The sequence below is a fragment of the Sorex fumeus genome, unplaced genomic scaffold (genome assembly GCF_029834395.1).
Source record: "Sorex fumeus unplaced genomic scaffold, SorFum_2.1 ptg000018l, whole genome shotgun sequence".
In the NCBI taxonomy this organism is placed as follows: Eukaryota; Metazoa; Chordata; class Mammalia; order Eulipotyphla; family Soricidae; genus Sorex; species Sorex fumeus.
In genome coordinates this window covers 22534912-22552694 of record NW_026606075.1, presented here as the reverse complement: position 1 = coordinate 22552694, position 17783 = coordinate 22534912, and the positions used below count along the sequence as shown (strand labels likewise).

Below are 17783 nucleotides of genomic sequence, written 5' to 3'. Positions count from 1 at the left end.
AGAACCAAGATTGTGCAAGGCAAGTGCCTTTAACCCCTATATTTTCTCTTTAGAACTGAAATGAAGATTATTACAAAATTCTGAGGTAAAGATTACTATGATATGCTTGCCTGCAAAAGTGGATTACGGCTTGGTAGCAGTACAGAGTATTCAGCACTTAACCTCTGTAGCACTGTAGCACTGTCCTCCTGTTGTTCATCAATTTGCTTGAGCGGGCCCAGTAATGTCTCCATTGTGAGACTTGTCGTTACTGTTTTTGGCATATCGAATACGTCACGGGTAGCTTGCCAGGCTTTGCCTTGCGGGCAGGATACTCTCTGTAGCTTGCCAGGCTTTCCGAGAGGAACACAGGAATTGAATCCGGATCGCACGAGGCTAACCCGGGTTTGCCTCTGAGCATATATAGAAAAAACTAATGAATGCATGTTAAATTATTTCGTTTGATATGCTTATCAGATTGCCTGCCTCTTATTATATAAAGTATATCTCCAATAGTAAACCAGTTGGATTAATTGCATAAGGTCAAAGAAGTATATACTCTCATGCTATGGGGTGCTGGGTAGTGAATCCTGGTCGGATGCATGCAGGGCACGCACCCTGCCCACTATACTATCTCTCTAGTCCCTTGAATTCGTTTTACGGTTATTACAGGTTATTTGATCACAGGTAGGATTTTGTCTGTTTATCTTTTGGTTAGTGAGATCTGAGAGTCTCACTTTCTCACTATTTTTCTGTTAATTTGTTAATAGCTGTGTATGATCGAATGCGAGCAGATCAGAAGAAATTTGGTAAAGCATCATGGGCAGCAGCAGCTGAACGTATGGAAAAACTCCAGTATGCTGTTTCTAAGGAAACTCTACAGATGATGAGAGCCAAAGAGATCTGTTTGGAGCAGAAGAAGCATGCACTAAAAGAGGAGGTAACAAAACCATCAGAAAAATATCTAAACTGTTAAATATTTAAGATTTGTTAGTTGATTTTTATCTTTGTACACCATCGTTTTTCTGATTCACAGGCAGTTGTAATTTTGTACTCTCTCCAGGAGATAGTAATAAGCCTCATGATGAGGCCTGTGGTTTGAGTTGCCACTATTAGCATCACAGTGTGACTACATGCTGCAGCACATTTTGAAGGGGTTGGGTATAGTAAAAAAAAGAAAAAGTCCATTTCTTTATTGTTTAAAACTTTTTTTGGTGTAGGCTAAAGAAAGAGTACAGGTAAAAGTGCTTGTCATACGCATGACCAACTCTGGTTCTATCCTTGGAAACATGTATGGTCCCCCAAGTCTGTTCAGGAGTAAGCCCTGAGCACTATCAGGTATGGCCCAACAAACCACAAAAAGAAAAAATGGTGTTTTTTTATTTTATTTTTTTTTTTGTGCAGTGGATTTCAAAGCTTTGATACCATTCAGAATTTCCTGCCCAGAGAAATTTCATAAAAACCCAAAGATTTTTACTTTTATATGTTATATATTTATATGTATTTCATATATATAAAATCTTTGGGCCAGAGATCACATAGGAGATAAGGCACTTACCGTGCACAAATTCAGGAATAGCTCTAAATACTGCTGTGTGTGACCCACCCACCACCTCTCCAAAAGAAAGCTTTTTTTCATTATCTCAGTTTATTAGTGTTCTTAAAAAATATTCCTCATATGATCCATAATGTGCTTAAATCCATGAAGTGTAGATATGTAATATTTTTCTTTGTCTCCTAGGCTATTATTTTAAAACTCTTTAACATATTTTTATGTATTGTTATTAAACTCAGGCAGAACAGATTGCTTGTTATGAAATACACTTAATTATCTACACTGGTCGTTTGCTGAGTTTTCTAAATATTAGGAACACTATGCTAGATTCTGGGAGATTTGGGGTGTGGGTCCCTTACCCAGTGATGCTCAGAGGTTACTCCTGGCTCTGTGCTCAGGGATCACTCCTGGCAGTGCTCAGGGGTCTACATGGGAATGCCAGAGATCAAACCCAGGTTAGCTGCATGCAAAGCAAGCACCTTACCTGTATACTATCTCTCCTGCTTGAGCATATTATTTTTTAAAATAAGGACAGCATGTAGTTTAAGTAGTGAATGAAGAAGCTATTAGTGAACCTATGTGGTTTGTTCTAGATCAGTGCAATGCCAGAATGATCCAGAGTGCATTAGTAATAGTCTTCAGTGCAATGTGGTGATGATGGGATGCTTTTGTTTGTCTCTTGAGAAGGTAGATTTCAGGGGGGTGTGCAGAGTGATTTTTTTTTTCCTTTTTTTCTTTCTGTAAAGGGACAGTGACCCTAAGAGAACTTTTGTTTTAGTGGTATTGTATAATAGTCGCTCTTGATGGCTTTGGCTCTGTGCAGACTGAGTCCTTTATAAGTCCAAAATTAAAATATTCGAAGGTGGAAATGCTTAAATTATTAGGTACATTTGGATTGTTTACCCTTTTTTCATTTATCCACTTTCTGCTTGAAATAATGAACAATTTTCTGTATTATATATTATTTAGCCATTTGGGGGAAAAGATGAAATCACTTTTTTTTGGATAACAGTAGTCCATACCTGAAGTATTTCTAAAACCAAACCCCTTCATTTTCCCCACTTCAGTCTACCTCAAGCACCCCTTTCTGTTACTAGCCCATGTACCATAATTCTTCAAGATACTCCAGGCCCCAAACATGGTTCTTAAAACTTTTCCCTTTCTTGTTTTTTCTTTTTCTGTCTTTTGAAATTCTTTGTCACTCAGTATCCTTAATTAGTTGTTTACTCAACAATATTTACTGTTTTTACCAAGAATTACAGTGGGTGATATATATAAAGTTACACCTCCCCCCTTCCACACATACTGTTTAAGACTGTCTTTTTAAAAGCATAAATCAAAGTGTCTGTTGAAAAAATACTCAGTTTTGACCAGAGGGCTACATGGAAATGCATTTTCCAGGAATCCCAGAAAGGACAGGAAGAGCCACTTAATTTAACATAGTTATCTGGAGTAGTAGTGAGAGATGAGTTAGGAAAAATAAATAGCCACTATCAATGTGAGAATATTTTTCTTATCTTTACAAGAAGCATGAACTCATTCAGAATTATCACCCCATTTTCCCACTGAGCTCCACCAGTCCCAGACAATTAACTACCTTTTTTTCATTTTATATGCCTAAGTATGGTGGTATAGACATCTTTATGGAGAGTGGGGGTTTCCTTTCTTAAATTTAGCACACAAAATATTTACCCATGTTGTAGGTTACCATCAGTATTTCAGTTAGTTTTTTTAAAATCAGATGATACTCCATTTTATTTTCATTTCACAGGTAGTCATCAATTGAACTTTTACTTCTTTCTCCTTTTGAAGCTAGTAGAAATACTGCTACAGTCATTCATATGCAACTTTTTTTTTGGTTTATATTGGTCTTTGTAACCTTTTTAAGAACTGCCGTACCTATTTTCCAGAGTACCTATCAAATTTCTCCATATCTTTCTTTGCATCACTAATACTTCTGTAACTGTGTTGAAAGGGTTCTATATATATTCTGTAGGGCTTGTCAGATAAGATTTGCAAGTATTTGCTCTTACATCATGGAATGGTGATACCCATTTTTAAAACTTAGGTGTTTCTGTAAAAGTATTATGTTTTAGTCTCTAGAAGAATTAAATTTTTCCTCTACTTAAGTCATTTTCCATTGAAGTTTATCGATATGGTCATTGACATTTTAAAAGCATACATGATTCTGTACTGTTAAGAGATAACTCATCATGACTGTGATCTGGCATTTGGGGAATGGTAGAGATCTTGGCAGGAGAGAATCCGAAGAGCTGAAGCACATTTTTGACTTGGATAGGCCCAGAGTTTGATTCCTGTTACCACATAGTACCTTTTGTTCCCTGTCCTCCCTGCCCCCCAGCACCTTGTAACACCCCAGATCACAGGGTCTAAGCAGCACTTGGGTGAGTACCTTACAGTGTGACCCTGCTAAGTTCCCCTGAGCATTTCTTAAGGAGATTTTCTCCCCCATTGAACAGTTTTTTTTCTGGTTAATGGATTTTAAAAGTGATTTTATTTTTTCCTTGCTTATTTACTTTTCTTATTTACTGCTATTGTGAGAGGTAAAAAATTGTAATTTGGTTTGTCCTGGAACTTTTTAACTTTATATTCAGAATCTCTTTGTAAGGATTTCAATCCCCGTCTAATGTTTCTCTGATGAATTTCTCTGCAACCTTTTTTTCTAGTTATAGTTTTCAAGTTTCATGTTTCTAGCCTGTATTTTAAGTTCCTGTACCTTTAAAATGTGTAAATTCTTGCATTTTTAATTGCCTGTGAAGTAGATTACCACTCTTGACCTTCATTCAATTGGATAGTTTTTTTATTCCAACTAGGTGGACATTGAGTCACACCGACGAAATAGAGTGCCTAAAAGAGCTGCTATTTTTGTAGCCAAAGTTCCAGAGGTGTGAGATTTGTGACTATGTTGCATTACAAGAACATTGTTCTTAGTGGAATTGGTATAGTGTGGGGGAGAGGAAGGGTGAGGCTATGAAATGGGCTCTGAGAATCTGGATGATTATCTATGGGGTCATTTCCCCTGGGGTCATCATACTACCTTAGTAATCTGTTTTCTACTGATTTGGGGTGTGTTTAAATTCTTTTAAAGAATTTGGTGTCATTTGTACCAGGCTTCTGCTTGTTATGTGTATATAATACATGTTTGTGTTTTATGTACATTTTTGATGATATACTTCAGTTTTATTAGCAGTAATTTATGGTGACCACATTAGTCATGAGAAACAGCACATGTGAATTATAATGCCTATCCTAAACAAATACATTGCCAGTGCAGGCATTATAATACATTTTTACCCTGTGATTTAAATATACGTTGGTTCTTTTTAAAAAATGTTAATACTGTGTCTCCCTCTCCCATTCTCCCTTTCTCCCTGTCTCCATCTTTCCCTCTCTCTGTCTCTCCCTCTCTCCTCTCTCACAGAACTCAGGCTAATGATTTTCCAGAGACGTGCAGTTCTGGGGATCAAACTCAGAGCCAGATAAAACTCAGAGCCAGACATGCTCTTCAGTTGAGCTATCTCCCCAGCCCTGAAATTTAAATACATAGTAAATATTTATAAAAGTATAATGCTTTGTATATTATTATACACACTGTTGATGCGGCCCAAATATCAAAAATTTAAAATTAAGTGTTCAGCGGGTCTTTTGGTTTTGTTTTTGGACCACACCTGGAGATGCTCAGGGTTACTCCTGATTGTGCACCTCAGGAATCACTTCTGGTTGTGCTCAGGGAACCATATGGAATGTCAGGGATTGAACCAGGTTGGCCATGTGCAAGGCACTACCCACTGTACTATCTCTCTAGCCCAAAGTAAGGAATATGAATGAAAGGAGATTGTCCTTATTAATTGAGAAAGGAAAAAACTAAGGATTACTCCAGAAAGCAAATCATGGAAAGAAGTTTTATCTAATTAACTTGTGATCTGTTAGCCTCTGTTAACCATATTCTTTGGTTAGCAGGGATTAACAAAAAAACTTTTATCACACCTGTGACTGAAAAGTTTTAAAAATATACCAATATACTTTCTTTGTAGATGATTTTAACTATTCCCACCATTTTCAAATTTGATGATTCTTTGAGGTCTTCACTGTGATATACATAAATGTGTACCATTCCTTAGGCAGTTTTTTATATTTCATTATTTTTACTTTCTTACCAAAATGTATTGCTAAATTATAGCTAATTATGGTCATATTCCCTTATAAAGTATTTACTGAACATGTATACAATCATGAATATGAATTTCGTATCTGGGCATTGCCGTTCATTAGAACTCCCTGCAGTGGGGGCTGGTGCTCAGAGGACCACATGGTGCCTGGGTTTGCATCAGGGCTACCCACATGCACAGTGTCCTTTGCATGTACTTGGTCCATTGAGTTGTCACTGCCTCAGTTTTTCAGATTTTTTATATTTTCCTTTTTTTCTTTCTATCTTTTTTTTTTTTTACTCTTTGGGGTCACACTTTGAGATGCTTAGGGGATGATTACTCATGGCTATGCTCGGGGGTCCATATGGGATACCAGGGATCAAACCCGGGTCATCTGTGTGTAAGGCAAATGCTATCTGCTGTACTATCACGTACTATCACTCTGGCCATTTTTCAGATTTTTGAAAGGAAAATGATAACCGAACAAGTGAATGTTAATGTTCCAGTATTGAATGAATGTGTACATGTATTAATGTGAATAAATAGGGACTCATAGTTCAGAGGGCTGGAGCAATAGCACAGCGGGTAGGTCGTTCGCCTTACAAGCGGCCAACATGGCCAACCCGAGTTCGATTCCTCCGCCCCTCTCGGAGAGCCCGGCAAGCTACCGAGAGTATTCGATATGCCAGACACAGTAACAACAAAGTCTCCAGTGGAGACGTTACTGGGCCCGCTCGAGCAAATCGACAATCAACGGGAGGGCCTTTACCTTTACCTTTACCACAGTTCAGTACATGTCCTTCCATTAGTGGATTATGAGATTGTTTTGACATTAAGGAAATCATAGATTTAATGCTTTCTGAAATTTAAAATTTCAGATAATTCTGTGAGCGTGTTTGTAGTGCCTGTAATTGTGCAGCTGTTATTGGTGGAGCAGCATTTATAATTAGGTTTGTCTGGTTCTAAGTTTCCTGGTCTTTTCATCTTGCCCGCTTAAATGATTCTTACCATTAGGCTATGTGTGGTTTTTATGGCCCTCCCCCACCCCCATATTGGGAGGTGGGTACGTGTGATACTTTCTAATAGTATGCTCTGGGAATTCAGGGGTCAGTCCCAGTCATTCACTCAACCTGACAATTCATTATTTGGGTCCAATACTGTAGTGCAGGAGGTCACCAGCGCTGTATCTGGTGATGCTTAGTAAAAGTGGATAAGGGCACATGCAATGTACAGGGATTGAACTAGCTGCTTAGTACTTGGAGGGCACACATTGTAACCCCTTGAGATTGCTCTCCACCCTCATATTCTTGGCCCCTCACTTTTTTTTTTAATTATTTTACAGTTTCCATTAGTTTCTATAACTCATGAAATGGTGGGTATTCAGTGAGTATTGAATGAATGTCTATTCACAGATATCATATAGAAAATGTATTTTCTCAAAGCACCTTATATGCCAAGGAGTTTTTTGGTATAGTAGAGTGAAAGATAGGGCACAGAAACATCATTAGTTCATATAAATTACCTTATATTTAATTTCATGTTAATGTACAGTAAGTCAAACAGTTATGCATGGAAACTGTTCTCATTGTTCCTCGTAAGAATGATCATATGTTGCTCATCTAATCTTTGATAAAGGTGCAAGTAATGTGAAGTGGAGTAAGGAAAGCCTCTTTAATAAATTGTGTTGGCATCACTGGACAGCTACATGCAAAAAAATAGGCTCAGAACTCTGCCTAACACCATGTACAAAAGTAAGATCAAAATGGATTAAAGACCTCAACATCAGACCAGAAACCATAAGGTACATTGAAGATAAAGTTGGCAAAACCCTCCATGACATTGAAGCTAATGGTATCTTCAAAGATGCCACGCCACTGGCCGAGCAAGTGAAAGCAGAGATAGATAAATGGGACTATCTTAAACTAAGAAGCTTCTGCACCTCCAAAGAAACAGTGACCAAAGTACAAAGACAGTCTACAGAATGGGAAAGGATATTCACCGAATACACATCTGACAAGGGGCTGATATCCAGGATATACAAAATACTGGTTAAACTCCACAAGAAGAAAACATCCAACCCCATCCAAAAATGGGGCAATGAAATGAACAGAAACTTTCTCAAAGAAGAAATCCGAATGGCAAAAAAGCACATGAGAAAATGCTCTACATCATTAATCATCAGGGAGATGCAGATCAAAACCACAATGAGATACCATCACACCTCAGAGACTGGCCCACATTCAAAAGAACAAAAGCAACCGATGCTGGCGTGGATGTGGCGAGAAAGGGACACTCCTTCACTGTTGGTGGGAATGTCCACTGGTTCAGCCCTTCTGGAAAACAGTATGGACGATTCTCAAAAACTTAGAAATTGAGCTCCCATTTGACCCAGCAATACCACTCCTGGGAATATATCCCAGAGAGGCAAAAATGTATAGTCGAAGTGACATCTGCACTTGTTTGTTCATTGCAGCACTCTTTACAATAGCCAGAAACTGGAAGAAACCTGAATGCCCAAGAACAGATGACTGGTTAAAGAAACTTTGGTACATCTACACAATGGAGTACTATGTAGCTCTTAGAAAAGATGAAGTCATGAAATTTACATACAAGTGGTACAATATGGAAAGTATCATGCTAAGCGAAATGAGTCAGAAAGAGAGGGATAGACATAGAAAGATTGCATTCATCTGGGGGATATAAAGTAACAAAGTATGAGATTAATACCCAAGAATAGCTGAGATCAGCACCAGGAGGATTACTCCATAACTTAGAGGCCAGCCGGGTATCCTAGAGGAAAGGGCAGTTCAGACAGAGAAGGGAGCACCAAATAAAGGGTGTTTGGAGGATCCTCCCAGGAGGGGAGATGCATGTCGAAAGTAGACTATGGACTGAACATGTTTGCCACTCAATGCCTCTTTTGCAGACCACAACACCCAAAAGGAGAGAGAGAACACAGGGGATTGCCCTGCCACAGAGACAGGGGGGATGGGGGGATGGGGGTGGGAGGGATATTATCCATGGTGGTGGAAAATGGGCACTGGTGGAGGGATGGGTATCTGATCATTGTATAATTGAAACCAAAGCACAAAAAATTGTAAATCTACAACTTTAAAAAAAATAAAATAAAATAAAGGGAAAAAAAAAAAAAGAAGAAAATATCCAACCCCATCCAAAAATGGGGCAATGAAATGAACAGAAACTTTCTCAAAGAAGAAATCCGAATGGCAAAAAAGCACATGAGAAAATGCTCTACATCATTAATCATCAGGGAGATGCAGATCAAAACCACAATGAGATACCATCTCACACCTCAGAGACTGGCCCACATTCAAAAGAACAAAAGCAACCGATGCTGGCGTGGATGTGGCGAGAAAGGGACACTCCTTCACTGTTGGTGGGAATGTCCACTGGTTCAGCCCTTCTGGAAAACAGTATGGACGATTCTCAAAAACTTAGAAATTGAGCTCCCATTTGACCCAGCAATACCACTCCTGGGAATATATCCCAGAGAGGCAAAAATGTATAGTCGAAGTGACATCTGCACTTGTTTGTTCATTGCAGCACTCTTTACAATAGCCAGAAACTGGAAGAAACCTGAATGCCCAAGAACAGATGACTGGTTAAAGAAACTTTGGTACATCTATACAATGGAGTACTATGTAGCTCTTAGAAAAGATGAAGTCATGAAATTTACATACAAGTGGTACAATATGGAAAGTATCATGCTAAGCGAAATGAGTCAGAAAGAGAGGGATAGACATAGAAAGATTGCATTCATCTGGGGGATATAAAGTAACAAAGTATGAGATTAATACCCAAGAATAGCTGAGATCAGCACCAGGAGGATTACTCCATAACTTAGAGGCCAGCCGGGTATCCTAGAGGAAAGGGCAGTTCAGATAGAGAAGGGAGCACCAAATAAAGGATGTTTGGAGGATCCTCCCAGGAGGGGAGATGCATGTCGAAAGTAGACTATGGACTGAACATGTTTGCCACTCAATGCCTCTTTTGCAGACCACAACACCCAAAAGGAGAGAGAGAACACAGGGGATTGCCCTGCCACAGAGACAGGGGGGATGGGGGGATGGGGGTGGGAGGGATATTATCCATGGTGGTGGAAGATGGGCACTGGTGGAGGGATGGGTATCTGATCATTGTATGATTGAAACCAAAGGAAAAAAAATTGTGAATCTACAACTTTAAAAAAAATAAAATAAAATAAGGGGAAAAAAAAAAGAATGATCATATGTGGGTCAATAATATGTGGTAGACTTGTGTGAATATATAGGGATCAATTGGTGTTTGATTTTCTTGTAAATTTACTACAGAAGTATTTTTCATTTCCTTTTCCATATTTGTTAGAATGGTGCTCTTGTGTTTGGTGAAAAGAGCATTCTTGTAGGAATTGGGAAAATTGGATTTAGCCTCAGTGTTGTAGATATTACCAGAGTTACACTGGGAAATCACATTTGTTTGTAGTATTACTATCTTGATGTCAAACATTTGTTTACAGCCAAAAGTTGAGCTTGGTAAAATGCAGCTGTTTTCATTGGTACTCATTTGCTTACTTTTAAAATACTTAATTGGCTTTCTAGACATTTTCTTGTCCAGTGTAGCTCTGCACCCAAGTAAAATAAATCTACCCCAACTTGGCAGCTACCTTCTCTACTGTTATATGGAATCTGTTTCTTCCATTTTGGATGTTGTTTCTTCAGTTGTGTGACTCAGATGAGTTAGATTCAGGAAGAAAAGTCATTGTGGAAATGTCAGGTATTAGAGAAAGGCATGTGGAAGAGCATAGCCTGTCACCCCTCTCCATGTCTTTCAGTGAGAGATTACCTCCACAGAAAAGTTTATTTTAATCTCAGAGTACCATTTTCCCCTCTCACAATCTCTGACCTACTTTTTTGTTGTTTGAGGGGGGCCACGTCCAGCAGTGCCTTATTCTTTGTAGGTGCACACTCAGGGGTCACTCAGTGCTTGGGGGACCAAGTAGCATATCAGAGCAATCTCTGATTGGGTGGGCCACATGCAACACAAGTGCCTTCTGTACTCTCTCTAACCCCCAGTCCCTGACTTTCTTATCCTCTTTTCTTTCATTTATCCCTTAGAAATCCCGTGGAAGTTCTCTGGTCTTACCCTTTTACGTTTTGGGACATATCCAGCAGTGCTAAGGGCTTCCTTCTGCTCTGTGCTTGGTGGGGGAATCGGGGGAGGGGAAGATACATAGTGTGAGGATCAAACAGAGTCAACATCTTGCAGTGCAAGTGCCTTAACTCCCTATGTTTTATGTCCTGTCCCACTCTTTTACCTTTTTCTGAGAAAGTTACTGCCTTATTATTTGTTCTTTTAGTTATTTGTTCTTTCAGAGTTGGAATCTAACAGATCTGTTATACTTTTTTTCCCTGTACTTATTTCTCTGGTGAAGTTTTTGTACTTCAAGGCTAACCCACCTCTAGACTCCTTTGCTGTACCTAGAACTTACTGAACTAGAAAATTGTGGGTTACGTCTCTTGTTGTAAAATACTTGCTTCCTTTTGTCATTTTAATATTTGATATTGTTGTATTTTTTCACTGTTCATGTCAAGTGTTTTTATAACATATGAGACCTTGATAGAAATCAAAGTTTTTCAAATCTATTTGGCAATAGTGGCTGCTGACATCGTGATACTATTCAATAGAAAGCTTTCGATTTCTTTTCTTAGCCAAAGTATCGGACAGAAGAGACAAATGTGGGGGTGCTTGGGGAAACCTTAGTACAGTGTCACATGGCAGATGAATGGTAACTTCATTTGGAGGATATTGAAGGTAATGAAAAAGGAACAGATTAGACCTGGACTTGCTAAGTATTACTAGATAGAGAATTTTAGACTGATTTACACAAAAACTTTAACTTAGCTGATCATAATTTTCCAGCTAGAGAATATTTGACCTTTCTGCATGGAGTGCTTACAGAATGGGATGCAGCTTAACAGAGGAAGATGTTTTATCTTTGTCTTCATAGCTCTACATGAGCCACAATATAGTGTGTAAAAGAATGTTTGTGATTACACTGATCGTGGGAGTCTCAGAAAGGAGTCACTCCTATTATCTCTATTTTATGATTTAGGACAACAGCAGCAAGCTTCATATTATCAGCATTTCCCTCCACAAGCCACAATAATTACCCTCTTTATTGTCACTCAAAAAATATTTCCTTATTACATTAGTTACTACCTATATAATAAATACTAAGATTCTATAACTTATTAGGTGTTATATTTAATTCACCTCTTGTTTTGTTTTGGAGCCATACCCTGTACTACTCGGGGCTGACTCCTGGCTCTGTGCTGAGGGATCACTCCTATTTCTGGTACTCAGAATGTAGTTCCGGGGAACAAAGCTGGGCTTGCCACGTGTAAGGCAAGCAAGCAGCTTCCTCACTTTGTGACCCCATACTTTGTTATTTTTAAGTGTACACCACTGCACACTGTTATTTTACTCTTCAAGTTCTTGTAAAGGAATTTGAAATTAAGTACTCAAAGTAAATCTTTTCTTTTTTCCTTTTTGGGTCAAACCTGGCGATGCTCAGAGGTTACTCCTGGCTCTGCACTCAGGAGTTACTTCTGGCTGGTGCTCAGGGGACCATATGGGATGCTGGGAATTGAACCTGGGTCGGCCGTGTGCAAGGCAAACACCCTACCTGCTGTGCTATCTCTCCAGCCCCCAAAGTAAATCTTATCATTGGGCTAGACTATAAATGTCTAGAATGTGGGGGGGGGGGGGGGAAGGATTCTTATTAAAGTGTATTTTAAACCTAGATTATTTCAAAAATCACCCAGGCAGAGGTCTGCATTTTGCAGTAATTAAAACATTCTAATTACTTGTATCTTTCCTACAAATATTGTCCCTTGACTACGAGTCAGATGGCAGCTTGGTATTCTGGGAGCCCTGGGTGATATGACATAAGCTCATAAATTATAAACATTTCCACATTCCCCCTATGCCATCTTCATCCTTTTTAGTTGTCACCCCGAGGAAGCCACTTGAGGCCAGGGTCTCCTTACAATTCTGCTAGCTCCCCCAGGGGAGGAGCCATTCATAGGGTATCTTGGAGCTTTTCAGCACTAATCTTTAGTGCCATATTGGTTGAGCTGTATTCTTAGAAGAAATGTTCATGGATGAATGCTTACTTTCATCTCTCACACCAGAAAGCTGTGCTTATAAGTTGCAGCTTACAGACTTCTAAAAAGCCATCTTCCCCAGCTGCCTTTCTCTATACAGCCAAATTGGAATATGGAGCAATAGTGAGCAGTTGGAACCAATAGCTAAAGCATTCTTTCTCCATAGCGATTTCTTCTGATCTCTGCCCAACTCTTTTCATTTTCTAGGGACCCAAACGAACCAAGTTACCTCAAGCAAGATCATGAGACACACCTAGAAATTTCCTTTTCTTGTTTTTTTCCCCTTCTTTTATTTATTTATTTAGTTTTTGGGTCACACCCTGCAATGCCCAGGGGATACTCCTGGCTTTGCATTCAAGATTGCTCTGAGACCAGATGAGATGCCAGGGATTGAACCTGGGTCAAGTGCCTGCATGGCATGGACCTTACCTGCTGCACTATTTCTCTGGCCTATAAATTTCTGAATCTCACTTTAAGTTCCATTTAAGATCCTGAGTGTATTTACGCACAAATACTAATAATGGGCCATAGAGATAGTACAGCAAGGGTGTTTGACTTGCAAGCAGCCAATCTAGGTTCAATTCCTAGCACCTCATGTGGTCCTAAAACAAAACAACAAACATCAAGGGCTGAAGAGATAGAGCAGTAGATAGGATGCTTGCTTGCCTTGTATATGGTCGATTGGGGCTCAGTCTTTATCATCCCATATGGTTCCCTGAGCACCGCCAACTGTGACCCCGCCCCTCAAAAAACCACCCCATTTTAATATATATAAAATATTTATTATATATAGGGCTGGAGTGATAGTACAGCGGTAGGGCGTTTGCCTTGCACGCAGCCAACATGGCCGACCTGAGTTCGATTCCTGGCAAGCTACCCGTGATATATTCGATATGCCAAACACAGTAACAACAAAGTCTCCAATGGAGACGTTACTGGGCCCGCTCGAGCAAATTGATGAACAACGGGAGAACAGTGACAGTGATATATATATTTATATTTTTGTGTAATGTGTGTGTATTGTGTACACACACACACACACACAACACGCACAAGTAATTGAAGAAATAATACAGTAGTAGGGCAACTTCCTTGTATGCAGCCAGCCCAGGTTCAATCCATGGTGCACTATATGATCCCCAAAGCACCAGGAGTGAACTCTGAATGCAGAACCAGGAATAAGCCCTGAGCACTGCCCAGGTGTGACCCTCCCCCCACTCAAGCAAACAGAAACATACTAGTAGTGTTCATTATCAGCAGATTGCAAGAATTTCCATGAAAAGCAATTCTGTCATTCTGGCTTATTTGCTTTGTAGGCAGCAGATGGTAGAAAGGTAGCTAGGCTAAGATCATACAGGAAAACAAATAGGGTTAGGGTTAACCAAATTTTTACCTCTGTTGTAATTGACTTTTTTCGTCTTAAGATGGAAAAAATAAGTGCATAATATCTACTTTTGAGAGTGAAAAGGGACACTTAATTTTTTAAATTTATTTTTATTTTAATTTTTATTGAATCACCATGAGATAGCCCCTCTCGGAGAGCCCGGCAAGCTACCGAGAGTATTCGATATGCCAGACACAGTAACAACAAAGTCTCCAATGGAGACGTTACTGGGCCCACTCGAGGCCTTATTATGAGATAGTTAAAAAGCTTTCATGTTTCAGTTTCAGTCATACAATGATCGAACACCCATCCCTCCACTAGTGTACATTTTCCACCACCATTGTCCCCAGTATCCCCCCCCCCCATCTCAACCCTCCCCCTGCCTCTGTGGCAGACAATTTCCCCCATACTCTCTCTCTACTTTTGGGCATTATGGTTTGCAGTATTGGTACCGATAGGCTATCACATTTGATCCTTTATCTACTTTCAGCACACAGCTCCCATCCCGAACGATCACTCCAACCATCACTGACATAGTGATCCCTTCTTTATTCAGCTGCCTTGTCCCCCACCTCATGAGGCAGGCTTCCAGCTGTGGAGCAGTATTCCTGGCCCTTGTCTCTACTGTTCTTGGGTGTCAGTATCATATTATTTTATATTCCACAAATGAGTGCAGAAGGGACACTTTATTTTGTCAGTACAGTAAGAACATATCATTTAAATATAATTCAGCTGTTATATAAACTTCTAAAAAGCTATTTTTTACTAAATTACTGAATTACTAAATTGCCCAAGTTATTTACCAAATCGTGTTTTGTTCCTGGTTTTATTTCATTAAGAAAAAAAAAAAGTCTTCATTTTGGAGGGTCCAGGATAGTTGAGTAACAAAGACCTCCATTGCAGGTGTGAGGCAGCTAGTTTTTGTATATTTTGAATGCCAACCCATGATTGCAGTGGCACTACTGTTTGGGATCCATGTGGCCATAAGGTGTGTGATTTCTAGCACACCACAATCAAGTGTGTGTGACTCTCAGTCATTTCAGCAGCAGAATCTTTATTTCTTGTTTGCAAGTTTCTTTCTTAGAACTATTTGTGGTTTTATTCTGTCTGATTAGTATTCATTTTTTTTTTTTTTTGGTCATCACAAACTAGAAGTGTTTTCTTATTTTTAATATAGATGCAGAGTTTGCAAGGTGGCACAGAAGCTATAGCCCGATTGGATCAGTTAGAAGCTGATTATTATGATCTTCAACTTCAGTTGTATGAAGTACAGTTTGAAATCTTAAAGTGTGAGGAGTTACTATTGACAGCACAACTGGAAAGCATCAAAAGACTAATATCAGGTATGGTGTGCATTTAACGACATTGCATTGCACTGCACTGTCATCCGTTGTTCAATTTGCTCGAGTGGGCCCAGTAATGTCTCCATTGTGAGACTTGTTGTTACTGTGTTTGGCATATTGAATACATCACGGGTAGCTTGCCAGGCTTTGCCATGTGGGCCAGATACTCTCGGTAGCTTGCTGGCTCTCCCGAGCGGGCAGAGGAATCGAACCTGGGTCAGCCGTGTGCAAGGCAAATGCCCTACCCACTGTGCTATCATTCTAGCCCATTTAACCACATTAATCTGACAAAAGATTGAGAATACGTAGGATTTACCTGGATGGATGCCAGCTGTCTTTTCTCTTTGAGACTATTAAAGACGTCAAGTAAATTCTTTCAAAGAAGTTTCTAAAGTCAAATAAGTGTTTCAGTAGATTCAGCAAAACAACAACTTATATTATTACCTTTAAAACAATTATTACAGGACCAAATAAGCAGATAGGATGCATGCCTTGCACACAACTGACCCAGGTTAGATCCTGGCATCACATGTGGTATCCTGAGCCCCTCCAGGGGTGATCTCTGAGCATAGAGCCAGATGTAGGCCCTGAGCGCAACCAGATGTAGCCCAAAAACAAAACCTTCAATCATACTCTGGATTTAAAAAAAATTGAAGTTTTAGGAGCAAGGGATGGTATTTAATATATTGAACATTTAACTGCTAGTCACTACTTAGAATTTTCTGCATCTATATTTGCCCCCAAATGAAGTGTATTTATAGTCAGTTTTGCAAAGCTCAACAATACCAGAGGTAATGGCTTTGCTTAGGAGATTATAAATCTAGTGAGTGGACTGGAAGCATGTTATGTTTGGAAGACCATGTTTGTAACTATTATCTATTGTTGCTGTTGTGTAACAGAAAAGAGAGATGAAGTGGTGTACTATGACACTTATGAAAGCATGGAGGCCATGCTTGAGAAGGAAGAGATGGCAGCATCTATGCATTTACAGAGAGAAGAACTACAGAAACTTCAGCAGAAAGCTCGCCAGCTGGAAGCAAGACGTGGACGGGTTTCAGCCAAGAAAGCCTACCTCAGAAATAAAAAGGTATGTTCAATATCTATTGAATGTATAACCTTAATTTTAAATCTTACTTTTATTCATTACCTAATCTTTATATAAATGAGTTTGACTGGCATCTTTATTTTATTCTGTGTGTGTGTATTTAATTGAATCACTGTGAGGTAGACCACCACAAAGTTATTCATGGCTGGGTTTCAGTCATAGAGTGTTCCAAAACCCTCCACCAGTGTACATTTACCACCACCAGTATCCCCTGGTTTCCCTCCCACTACCACCCAACCCCTCCTTCTTTCTTTGTCTCTATGACAGGCTCGCTCCTTCCTTCCTCCCTCCCTCCCTCCCACATTCCCACCCTCCCTCCCTCCTCCCTCTCCTCCTCCTCCATCCACTTCCCTCCTTCTTTCCCTCCTCCCCCCTCTTCCCCCTTCCTCCTCTCTTCTTCTCTCTCTGTCTCCTTCTCCCTCTCTCTCCCTCCCTTCCCTCCCCTTGTGCATTATGGTCTGCAATACAGGTACCAAGAGGTCATTGTATTGTTCAGGGCATTCCCATTCTTATCAGGAAGGTACATCCAAGCAGCTATTTTTTAACTGGGTGACAGCTTTGAGCTGTGGACATGACTGCAGGGACTTCCAGAGGAATAGGGAGTGGGGGGAGGTAGCCCATCCTGACCCTGAGAAAGCCTGGAGATTTCAGTCACAAAAACCTAATACCCGAGTTTTCAGCAGATTATGTCTCGGTGAAGTCTGGCCAGGGGTGTAGCAGCAATTTTGGATTATGGAGCAGGCAGCTGCAGGGGGCTCTGTTTGGGTGGGCACCAGGTGTCCACCTCTGATCTACCCCAGTCTATTCAGTGGGTCCGTAATTAATTGCAACTTTTCATCTCTTTCGAGATTCACATAAGGGCCTCTGAAGTGAGACCAGTAGAAGAACTTACATGGTGGTGCCAGAGTTGGTTCATGAGGATGACTGCTGGTGCTCCCAGGAGTATTGGGAAGTTGGGGGAGTTAGCCCATCCTGACTCCAAGAAAGCCTGGAGGTTTCAGTCACAAAACCCACATATCTGAATTTTCGGCAGATTTATATCTCTGTGAGGTCTGTCCCAAGACATTGAAGTCTGCCCGAGG

The 17783-nt window shown here is 40.0% G+C and overlaps 1 protein-coding gene across 1 annotated transcript in view; it reads left to right on the top strand.

Moving 5' to 3' along the window:
* The window catches only part of JMY (junction mediating and regulatory protein, p53 cofactor), a 97263-nt gene that overhangs the window by 55850 nt on the left and 23630 nt on the right, over positions 1-17783 (top strand). Inside the window, exons 4-6 of the mRNA XM_056112402.1 lie at positions 750-919; positions 15431-15596; positions 16496-16683. Coding sequence (XP_055968377.1) covers positions 750-919; positions 15431-15596; positions 16496-16683 — 524 coding nt within the window. The remainder of the gene's footprint in view (positions 1-749; positions 920-15430; positions 15597-16495; positions 16684-17783) is intronic.